Source organism: Erinaceus europaeus, chromosome X (genome assembly GCF_950295315.1).
Source record: "Erinaceus europaeus chromosome X, mEriEur2.1, whole genome shotgun sequence".
NCBI classification, from domain to species: Eukaryota; Metazoa; Chordata; class Mammalia; order Eulipotyphla; family Erinaceidae; genus Erinaceus; species Erinaceus europaeus.
In genome coordinates this window covers 87045956-87057810 of record NC_080185.1, presented here as the reverse complement: position 1 = coordinate 87057810, position 11855 = coordinate 87045956, and the positions used below count along the sequence as shown (strand labels likewise).

Below are 11855 nucleotides of genomic sequence, written 5' to 3'. Positions count from 1 at the left end.
CAGGCACTTATCATGGTGAGATGGGAAATTTTACCCATGTGTCAACAATTGTGCTGTATGCCATTAGCCTCCTCCAATTAAAAAATAAAATATAAAAGCAGTGAAAGAAAAAAAAAACAGAGTCACCTATAAGGAACTCTCATGATACCATCAGCTACTTTATCAACAGAAACTTGAAAATTTAGGAAAGCCTAGCAGGACACATACAAAGTTTTGAGTGGAAAAGACATCTATCTAAGAATATTCTACACTGCTGGGTTATCAGAGTTAGGTTTGAAGGAGTGGTGAGTAGCTATTCAGAAAAAAAAAAAAGTTCAATTCACTAACACTAAACATGCTCTACAAGAAGTATTAAAAGGACTTAGATATAAGTAAAATACTAAATGTTCTTTCTTATATATAAAAAATAAGGAAACAAAAAAAATAATCCAAAAGGCAAACCCTTTGTCTTAGACTATAGAACTGAAGTTAATAAGGGGGGGGGGAGTGGATTGCAAGTGTGGTAGGCTTCCATTGGGATTCAGTGGAAGGATATGGGTACTTTGATAGGGCTGGGTGTGGTAAGATATTTTGTAAAGATGAAAAATTCAGGGTAGATAGCCTAACAGTTATGCAAAGAGACTTTCATGCCTAAAGCTCCAAAATCCCATGTTCAGTCCCCTGTACCACTATAAGCCAGAGCTGAGCGGTGCTCTGGTAAAAGAAAGAGACACACACACAGAGAGAAAGAGAGAGAACTTGAGAGGAAGTGAGACAGATAGGGAGAAAGAGAGACACCTGAAAACCTACTTCATCACCCATAAAGCAATCCTCGGTAGGTGGGGAGTGGGGAGGTCGAACCCCAGTCCTTGAGCTTGGCAATATGGGTACTTAGCCAGTTGCACCACCACCCAAAATCCTGTGTCCATGCTCTTTAAGTTATTCACATACCAGTGGTATGATCTGCTGCTGGAGCCAGGAATGGGGTATGTTCCTTGGGTAATCCCCTGCTTTCTGTCTCCCAGGAAATATTGCATGCTTTCTCACCTTTTGGAAAACATTATCCACTTCACTCTAGGCCACCTCCTATTCACCCTTTGCATGTAAACATCCCAGTAATTTTGGGAGATACTGTTCCAGAGTGAAGGAGAATTATGTCCACACACAGTTCACTCATCACAATTCAAGAGTATTTGTCAAATGCTTCCCCCAGCTGAGTGTGATAAAAGCAGGCTCCATAACTACTTTGTTCAACTCTGAAGTCCCAAATATTCACTGCACAAAAATATGAAGTCCAGAGAACTGAGAAGCAAAATCAGATCATTAGTATGGGAGTACTAGGGCATATAGGAGAAATTCATCAAAATTATTTTACTATACATTGAGGTCAGGTTAAACATGGATGAAGAAGTATAATGAAATGACTTCCTTTTTCCAGGAATGAAATGTTATAGAGGATAGATTTATCTAATTATTTATTTATTTGCCACCAGGTTTATTGATGGGGCTCAGTACTTGTACTACAAATCCACAGCTCCTGGAAGTTATTTTCCCCTAGATATTCTCTCTTTATCTCTCTCTCTCTCTCTCTCTCTCTATATATATATATATATATATATATATATATATATATATATATCCTTTTCTCTCTTTCATTTGACAAGATGGAGAGAAATTGAGAGGGAAGGGTAGATTAGGAGGGGAAGAGAAAGATAGACACCTGCAGACCTGCTTCACAACCTCTGAAGCGTTCCCCCTGCATGTGTGGAGCAGGGGCTGGAACCCTGATTCTTGAGGATGGTGATATGTGTGCTTAACCGGGTGAGCCACCGCCTTGCCCCTAGACTTATTATAATAAATGAGGCAAAACCACATTTATAAATATGGAAGTATTTGATGAAATCAGAAGTTATACTCAAGGTAAAATAGCCCCACATTTTTTTCCCTGCTGGACTTAGCTGTGCCTGCATTTAATATCTGAAACTGCAAAAATAAATAAAAGCATAATAATTGAGGTAACAATCAAATATCAAGTACTTTGATCCTGTACTATATGAAGACAGGAATCAGCAAACTGCTCACTTCTGATGACGTGCCCAGAATTCTCTCCTGTGTATTCTGAAATATACAAAAGATCACTAACTACACAAAATTGTGCCTGTCCCTGCAGAATCCACTGGAGGGCGCAATCTTAAAGTAAAAACTATGACAAAAACTTCAAAGAGAACTATACGAGGTAATATGAATAATATGCAGTCTATTTTCATAAGCTTACTTTGCAAAGACTAGCCAAGAAAAACCATGTTTGTGCCTTGGAACAGAGGACAAATAAAGAAAATGATAGGAGACGAGCCAAGATGACGGCTTGGAGACAACACCTGGTGTGAGCTCCGGAGAAAAGCAGCTTTCAACCTGGGATTCTCCGGAGAGGGAAGGATTTCTGACCATTGGTGCCACCAGGTTCCAGATGCTACTGTGATGCCGACCAGACTTCCCTGGGCAGAGGATCACACCAGTGTGTCCTGGAGCCCCTCTTCCCCAAAGCCCCACCCCACCAAGGAAAGAAAGAAGCAGGCTGGGAGTATGGATCGACCTATGAACGCCCATGTTCAGCGGGGAAGCAATTACAGAAGCCAGACCTTCCACTTTCTGCATCCCATAATGACCCTGGGCCCATACTCCCAGAGGGATAAAGAATAGGAAAGCTGTCAGGGGAGGGGAAGGGATACGGAGTTCTGGTGGTGAAAATTGTGTGGAGTTGTACCCCTCTTAGCCTATGGATTTTGTTGGTGTTTCCTTTTTATAAATAAAAATCATTTTAAAAAATAATAAAAATGGTAATTAGGCATGCTCTTCCACTCTCCCCAGGGACTTGCCTTGCTTCTCTATACTGATGATGGCTTATGCAGAAGAGGGCATTCAAGGTTCTACAGCTACAACGGGTCTATCGGAGTCTATGTATTCCAATATAAAAATTGTATTAGGAATAGGGCTGTTTTATCACATTTCATTCTGATATAGTGTCAGAATGTAACCAATTTCATAACAAGGCATCACAGCCCCTGCCTTTCGTGTAACTGGCAAATGCTAAATAAAGTGTAGTTGACCAAGCAGCCACTTCCAGGAAATCACAACTGTAAAATATGTTGGTATTTCATGATCCTTCACTGGAGAACTCCAGAGCGAAAAACTCCAAGGCAGGCTCTCTTTACCTGCTTCCCAGAAAACTGTTGTTTCTGGAGAATTTTCTTGGTATTTTACATTAATTACTTCTATATAATGGAAGGGGTGGTTGCAACTCTTCAACCTTCCACAAGACTATATACATGGTTGTATATTATTACAGTAATATCTATACTTAGCGGTGTAGTCACTTCATTTATTAAGAGCATGGGGGAAGGGGGAGTCCGGTGGTAACGCAGAGGTTAAACACATGTGGCGCCAAGTGCAAGGACCAACATAAGGATCCCGCCCTGCCTCCCCACCTGCAGGGGCATTGCTTCACAGGCAGTGAAGCAGGTCTGCAAGTGTCTGTCTTTCTCTCCTCCTCTCTGTCTTACCCTCCTCTCTCAATTTCTCTCTGCCCTATCCAACAACGACAACATCAATAACAACAACAATAAAACAACAAGGGCAAGAAAAGGGAATAAATACATAAATATAAAATAAAAAAGAGCATAAATACATTCTGAGAAATTCATGCTTAGGTAATCACATTGTATTGTGAACATAGTAGTATAATTGCACAAATCTAGATGATATAACCAAGTAAATGTCTAAGCTAATTGAACAAAATGTAATTATGCTACCCATGCCTATATGTATACCTGATATATTAATTTTAAAATGTCCCTCACTAATAAGTAGACACTTTGTTTTATCCAATACCAACCCTTGTGTGCATGTCTTTTAGCACTTTGTAAGGGAAAAATATATAGAAAGTAGCCATAAAAGATGTCCACTATATTAAAAATGTCCAGTAAATACCAAATTAATATGATTGCCTCAAGGAAAATATGTGTGATTTTTGGAGTTTCTGTATCATCTATATCATCTAGACTTTTTTTCTTGGAACAAATACGATTTTACTTGAAAGAACTAGTGACAGCTATGATATTGAGATGTCTTGAACGAACACAATAAAAAAAAGCTTTGTTTCAAAAAAAACTAGTATAGTCATGAGCCCTTTGGAATATAACTAAAATAGCCCTACTATCTACAAGATACAACCCCCCCCAACTCATCATCTGCACTATTCCAGCCTTTAGGTTCATGATTGTTCAGCAATTTGTTTGGCTTTATATGTTAACTCTCTTTTCAGCCACCAGGTTCCAGATGCTAACATGATGGCAACCAGACTTTCCTGGATAGACAACCCCACCAATGTGTCCTGGAGCCTCACTTCCTCAGAACCCCACCCCACTAGGGAAAGAGAGAGACAGGCTGGGGGTATGGATCAATCTGTCAATGCCCATGTTCAGCCAGGAAGCAATTACAGAAGCCAGACCTTCACCTTCTGCACCCCATAATGACCCTGCGTCCATACTCCCAGAAGGATAAAGAATAGGAAAGCTATCAGGGGAGGGGATGGGATACGGAGTTTTGGTGGTGGGAACTGTGTGGAGTTGTATCCCTCTTATCCTATGTTTTTTTGTCAGTGTTTCCTTTTTATAAATAAAAATTAATAAAAGCTTTGTTTCAAGAAAGGAAGGCAATTCATAATATTTTATCTTGATAATATATTTTATTTCTTGAGAAAAACTTGGATTTTGAAAAACACTGATCTGAATGCATGACATTGATACCTGTGTGATACTAGGCAATTATTCTTTTTATTAAATATTTACTTTATTTATTTATTCCCTTTTGTTGCCCTTGTTGTTTTAATGTTGTAGTTATTATTGTTGTCATTGTTGTTGGATAGGACAAGAGAAATGGAGAGAGGAGGGGAAGACAGAGAGGGGGAGAGAAAGATAGACACCTGCAGACCTGCTTCACCACCGGTGAAGCGACTCCCCTGCAGGTGGGGAGCCAGGGCTCAAACCGGGATCTTTAAGCAGGTCCTTGTGCTTTCTGCGCTTAACCTGCTGCACTACAGCCCTACTCCCTGCTAAGCAATTATTCTAATGGAATTATTACTATTACTAGTAAAACTATTTGTTTGAATAAGTACTTTACAAGTTAAACTATGTTAAGTGTACTATTAGTGATAATATATGATTGCCTGCAAAAAAACATAGCAAATTGAAACTCTAGGCCCACTAGAAAAATAACTTTCAATTACCATATCCCCCATGCACTGGTATTTCTCTAAATTTGATTATTCTAGGTATCTTATATAAGATAACTTTTTTTTTCTTTTTGGAGTAAACATTTACTGGTATTTATATACATACTTCCTTCATCTTTGGAAGCTACTCTCTGCCCTAATACAGTTTTTTAGCCCACCTCTGACACCTTCCCAGACAATATTCTTAGTCCACCTGCATGTTAGCTCAACATACTAAATTCATGGGCCACTTAGAACATACCTAAAATAGACTTCCTAGCTTCCTACCGTAAAACCCTTCATTTCATCTGTTTTTGTCCCTACCTTTGGGTTCCTGTTTATTTAAAAAAAAAAACTGTCCTGATTTATAGTAGCAGGTGCTACTATGATTCTAACCTGACTTCCCTGGCCAGATGACCTCATCAGTGTGTCCAGAAGTCTCACCTTCCCAGAGCCCTATCCCACTAGGAAAAAATAGAAACTGGATGGTGGTATGGGTCAACCTAGAAATGTCCATGTCCAGTGAATAAGCAATTACAAATGCCAAACCTTCCACCTTCTGCACCCCATAAAGAACAGAGAAGTTTTCAATGGAGAGGATGAGACATAGAACTCTAGTGGTGGGAACTGTTTGGAATTGTGCCCCTCTCATCTTCTAATCTTGTTAATCATTATTAAATCACTAATAAAATTAAATTATACTTTTCCTTTTATAATTACTTTGCTGCAATTAACCTAAAGTTTTCACGGTCCATCCATGTTATAGAAGCTTTCAGAATGTCCTTTCTTTTTAAAAGCTAAATAATATCCTATTGTGATTGTAATTACTTTTTGTAATTTGTTTATTGATTCAGCCAACCATGAATACTTGGATTCACTGATAACACATAGTAAGCATAAATTATATGTTAAGCCAGAAAACAGTAAGTCAGTTTTCATTATTAACTTTAGTTACTGGAGTTGAAATCAGGGTAAGTGAGGTTTATGAACTTGGTAAGGTAGTACCACCTGGCTCAAACACAGCTGGTCTGCTCACAGAAATGAATATGCAAAAAAACTGCTATTTGTACTCCCCAAATTTAGAGGACGTGCATAATTTTCTCTACTACAAAAACCAGAGTGACAAAGCACTTCTCAAATAATATGATATCAAAGACTAAAAAAAACAGCCTGTCCCAAAGAAAAGCCACCCCCCCCGTAGGTAAATCAAGACACACAGGGGTTTCATATTTGTAAACACTTTATTAGTTTCTGAATACTGAACAAATAAACACTTCAAGGGTTTCAAGACACCAAAGAGGACTTAGGGCACACAGACCCATTTCTTTGCTTTGGAATTCCATTCCCACACCTCAAGGATTGGCAATCAGGGTTCCTAGAAGGAAACAAAACAACAGAACAGCACCTGATAAGTAAGTAAACAAGGGCTGTGGGGATAGCAAGTGTTCGAAGCGTTCTTTTAAACTACACATATTTTAAAATACACATCTGTCTCTAAGTGGCAAAAAGGTGAGTGGCCTGAGTGGCCAACTAACACAAACACACACCAGGGTCCACCAGCAGAACAAGGTAAATGTCTGGACACAGCCACTGAAAGTTCTGTTGTTCACTACAGCAACATGACCTTACAGTTCACAGGCAGAGAGGGTAGTGGGGTTACCAGCCATTAAACAGAGTGATGCCAAAGGGACCTGGAAAGGCAGAGGCATGACCTGCTCTGCAGACCAGAAGGTTTCTCAGTCCACAGTCCAGGGAGTGAACCCAGTAGAAAGCGCTGGAGGGTAGGGGGTAGGGCAGAGGTCCTATGTGTGTGTGTGGGGGGGGGGGCAACACCACAAGTTCACCCGTCCAGAGAAAACGGTGTGTCACAGCACAAATGTTCACAAACACGGTGGCAGGGGCGGGGGTGGGGGGCGGCTAGGGGACTATGGGTGGCAGTGGATCTGTCCGCGGCTCTTGGTGCGCGGCGTCGGGGCTCACTGCATCGCGCTGACATTCAGCAGGCTCACCTCCTCCTCAGCCTCGTCGTCCTCGTCGAGCCAGGACTCCTCATCCCAGTCGCCGCCATCCACCTCCTCGATGACCACGCTGTGCACGGTGCCCGGGTCCAGGCAGTGCGGGGCGATGCCATAGAAGCCGCCGCTGCGGGCCTGAGACGCGTGGAAGCCCTGCACGCCGCAGCGGCTGCAGAAGCTGTGCAGCGCGGGGTGCAAGCGCGAGCGGTAGGTGATGAGGCGGTCTGCGCCCCGCAGCAGCGAGAAGCGCGAGGCCGGCACCAGGAAGTGGCGGTGCTGCTTCTTCCTGCACAGCCCGCAGCTGCAATCCACGACGTGCAGGTCGGCCGGCGCCCAGACCGCGAAGCGCACCGCGCCGCAGTGGCAGCCGCCGGTGTGGTACACCAGGCCCGGGTACTCGAAGGTGTCCAGCAGGAACTTGGCGGTGTCCTCGCAGCTCAGGCCGCGCCGCTTCCTGAACTGCTCCCAGCGCTCCCGCTGTGCGCCCAGCTCCAGCCAACCGGGGCGCAGGCCGCGCGCCCGCCGCCTCCGGGCAGCAGCCCGCGCGCCCTTGGCCAGCAGCGCTCTGCGGGCGCGGCGCCACCAGCGCTTCCTTCGCAGCCGCAGCCGGGCAGCATGCCTGCGGGATGAGCCGGCCCTCCTGCCCGCCGAGCGGGCCGACACAGGTGGACGCCACCTACCCATGCCCTGGCCCGCCGCGCCCAAGGAGTAGGGATCCCGCCACTTCCTGGAGCGCCTTCGCTTGTGCTGTCGGGCTTTGGCGTTGCTGCTGTGGGAGCTGCTCCGCACTTTGCCCATGGCGACTCTGCCTTCCGCACTGAGCCCCCTGCCTGTTTCCTAGCAAGTTACTAAGCAGACCCTTTTACATCAAGCCCGATTGGCCACTTGTTGAATGTGATGTAAAGAGACCTTTTTCTTGACCCTATCAAAACAGCCTTTACTAATCTGAGAATTATAAGGCTGTTATTGACTGTGCATCTGCTGGGCCCTAGGTACTGTGCAATAAACTGAGGATTCAGAGATGGTTGATGCTTTCAATAGCATATCAAATTGGATGTATTGTCAATAATATATATGTATAATAATCTAATATTGTGGAGTTTGCTATGAAAAGGGAAGGAACACAAAGGTTCCACAATACAGGGTGAGAGAGAGCGAGAGAGAAAATTACATTTCAAAGGGGGGGGGGGGATGGATTGAATGGAAGGTTTAGAAACCATTATATCTGGAAAAGTGAATCTTGCTATATAATGTTTTATTTTCACCTGTACTTGTTTTTCTGATTAGGGCAACTTTATAAAGCTAATGTTGTGAAACCTCCCTTTTAATTAGTGTTTTCACAATGTGAGTTGTTTTCATCCTTACTACCTTTATCTTGTCTTTATAAATTGAAAGTGAAGTGATTTTACGTATTAGCAGGGTATTTTAGCTGTGTTTCTTACTGACACTGGCAGTATCTGCTTTTTTTCTTTTTTTTGCCAACCTGTATATCTCCTTTTAGTAGTTGTATTTGTACTATTGATGTTGTGGTAATTATTGATACAGTATTGATTTTGTCTGTCAAATTCTTACTTTTGATTCCTTCTTATGCGAATCAAATGTCCCTTCTTTCTTGCCTGTGACTTACTATGAAGAACTGAATTTTATACTGATTTTCAATAATTGTTTTTAATATTATGCTTTGTAAAGTGTCTCAGTGTTTCTATTAATTAAGATTATAGCTAGGTTCCTTTTTACATACCTAGAGCCCTTAATATGTTTACATTTTGCTTAAAATGTTTGTCTTTGTATTGTAATACTGTGGATTTTGATAAATCCATCTTGTCATATATAGTTTTACTATTCTAAAATATAGCTATTATTTTAACTACTCAAATACCCCATCCCATTACTCTATTCAAGCACCATAGTCAGTTTACTTTTTTCTATTTTTTGTCCTGTCCACAATTTCTTATCATTAAGTCAAGCAATATATATAACCTTTTGAGACTGGTTTCTTTTATTTAGCCAAAGGAGTTTAGGATTCATTTATACCATTCTGTTTCTTGAAAGATCATCCCTTTCTACTGTCAAATAGTTACTCACTTTGTGGTTACACCAGTGATGTTCACTCATTTACCTACAGAAGTTCAGCTTGGCTGTTTCCCACTTCTTGAGAGTATAACAACAGTGTGGTCAACACTGATGTAGAGGATTTGGGATGAACAGGCATTACTTAATTTTATCTGACCATGTGATCCTGAAAAAAGGTTTAAATTTTAGAGATAACCCTTGATGGACAAAACTGCTTACTATAAATAACTTTTATTTCCTCATAAATAGGATAAGGCCCAAAGACACACCACCACAATTTACCTCTAACAAAGCCCCACACAGTCCCTACGAATTTCCATTCATCAATTCATAAATGGTTATCTGAATGACTATTTCCATTAAGCAACTGAACCAAAATCCTTGCTAATCATGTTCAGTTTATGAATCTCTTAACTCCCTTAAATTCTTAATGTATGATCCACCCTTAGCCCAAAACAGCAAAAAACAAGCCCCTTCTAGTGCAGGCTGACCTCATCTTGAGACATAATTTGATTTGACTACCTGTTCCTACCACTCTTTTATTTCATTCCTCCATATTTGGTTCTTCATATCCTCTCTATAAAAAAAGGATCATTTTCTCCCTTCTTGAGATACTTGCTGATTTTGTGATGCTGTTTTTCTTGCAATAGAATAATCCCTCTATTTCCTTGCAATATTACTCAGAATAAAGTCTCTCTCACCAATTCTACTATTTAGTTTAATTTGAAAGGATATAAGCTCTTAAGTTAACTGGTCAAATACTTCTTTGAAAGATTACTGCATCATTTTATGGTAAGACTTCGTTTAACTTCACTTTATCCTCACCACCATACTCCAAGACTGGTTTGGTAAGAACCTTTAAACTGATTTCCAAAGTTGCTGCATGATTTAGAATTCCAATTTGAATGACCATTCTTGTTCTGCATATACACTGGCAGTTTTTTTTTAAATATCTTTTTTTAAAATTTTTTTTTAGTATTTATTTTATTTATTTATTCCCTTTTGTTGCCATTGTTTTTTTTAATTGTTGTAGTTATTATTGTTGTTGTTGTTGGATAGGACAGAGAGAAATGGAGAGAGGAGGAGATAAAGATAGACACCTGCAGACCTGCTTCACTGCCTGTGAAGCGACTCCCCTGCAGGTGGGGAGCCAGGGTTCGAACCGGGATCCTTATGCCGGTCCTTGTGCTTTGCGCCACCTGCGCTTAACCCGCTGCGCTACAGCCCGACTCCCCACACTGGCAGTTTTATCAGAAGTTTATATATTAGGTATTGTAGTAGGGTATGCTGTTTTGTTGCTGTTATTTTAATTTGAACTTCATACATATCAAATGCTACCAAACATCCTATCATTTGAACATTTACCATTCCTGTATTTTCTTTTTGTGTGTGTGTGTGCAGGAACAACTTTTATTAGTGCAATACAAATAACTCATGTGCATAGTCACAGGAGGGAAATGGAAAGTGGCCCCTCTCTGGTTCTCCATTTTAATTTACTCTCAGTCTTAATCCTACATAGACTCAATTTGTCACTGGTCCACTGAGATTATAAACCTTCTGTTTTCCAGGTGTGACTACCTTTTTTTTTCTTTTTTATTTAAGAAAGGATTAATTAACAAAATCATAGGGTAGGAGGGGTACAATTCCACACAATTCCCACCACCCAATCTCCATATCCCACCCCCTCCCCTGATAGTTTTCCCATTCTCTATCCCTCTGGGAACATGGACCCAGGGTCATTGTGGGTTGCAGAAGGTAGAAGGTCTGGCTTCTGTAATTGCTTCCCCGCTGAACATGGGCGTTGACTGGTCGGTCCATACTCCCAGTCTGCCTCTCTCTTTCCCTAGTAGGGTGGGTCTCTGGGGAAGCGGAGCTCCAGGACACATTGGTGGGGTCTTCAGTCCAGGGAAGCCTGGCCGGCATCCTGATGACATCTGGAACCTGGTGACCGAGTAATGAAACTGAAGGGTTGTCATTCCACACGTGAAGTCTCTGGACACAGTCTGAAGTGAAGCATGTTGAGGTGGCAATCGTTGTGTTGGTTAGGTTGTGATCGGCAGATGCAATATTATTTGATATGGATTGGGAGAGGCATATGGGAAAGTGGGCCCTATACAATGGTTCTAGGACTGGGGGAAATAGAGGCTCTATAGTGGAGATGTGAGGTTCCTGCTGTCTTAGGGTTCAAAAAGACAATCGATAGTTAATGTTATCATCACATTATTTGGTAATTGGGTTAACTTTGAAAAGTCCTTTTGTTAGGGTTTGCTGTACAGTACCCAGTATCTTGTATGTAGCTGTGCTACATTCCTGTATTTTCATTGGTGAAATGTCCCATAAGATCATTCATCCACTTTTTTAAATTAAGTTATGGATTATTAGTGGTTGAATTTATCAATTGTTCATATACGTTGATAACAACTTGGACCTCCAAGAGGTGTGGCTATGGACTAACAGTGAACAACAAAGAATCTCCCCACTCCCCAAAAAAATAACAAATATTGACAACCACCGAGCCT

General features: G+C 41.5%; 1 protein-coding gene across 1 annotated transcript; it reads right to left on the bottom strand.

Moving 5' to 3' along the window:
- Positions 1–6470: 6470 nt before the first annotated feature.
- LOC103125996 (centromere protein V-like protein 3) lies at positions 6471–8102 on the bottom strand. The gene has a single exon (XM_060183057.1). It carries the CDS (start codon positions 8059–8061, stop codon positions 7225–7227), a length of 837 nt encoding a protein of 278 aa, XP_060039040.1. The 5' UTR covers positions 8062–8102; the 3' UTR covers positions 6471–7224.
- Positions 8103–11855: the final 3753 nt, after the last annotated feature.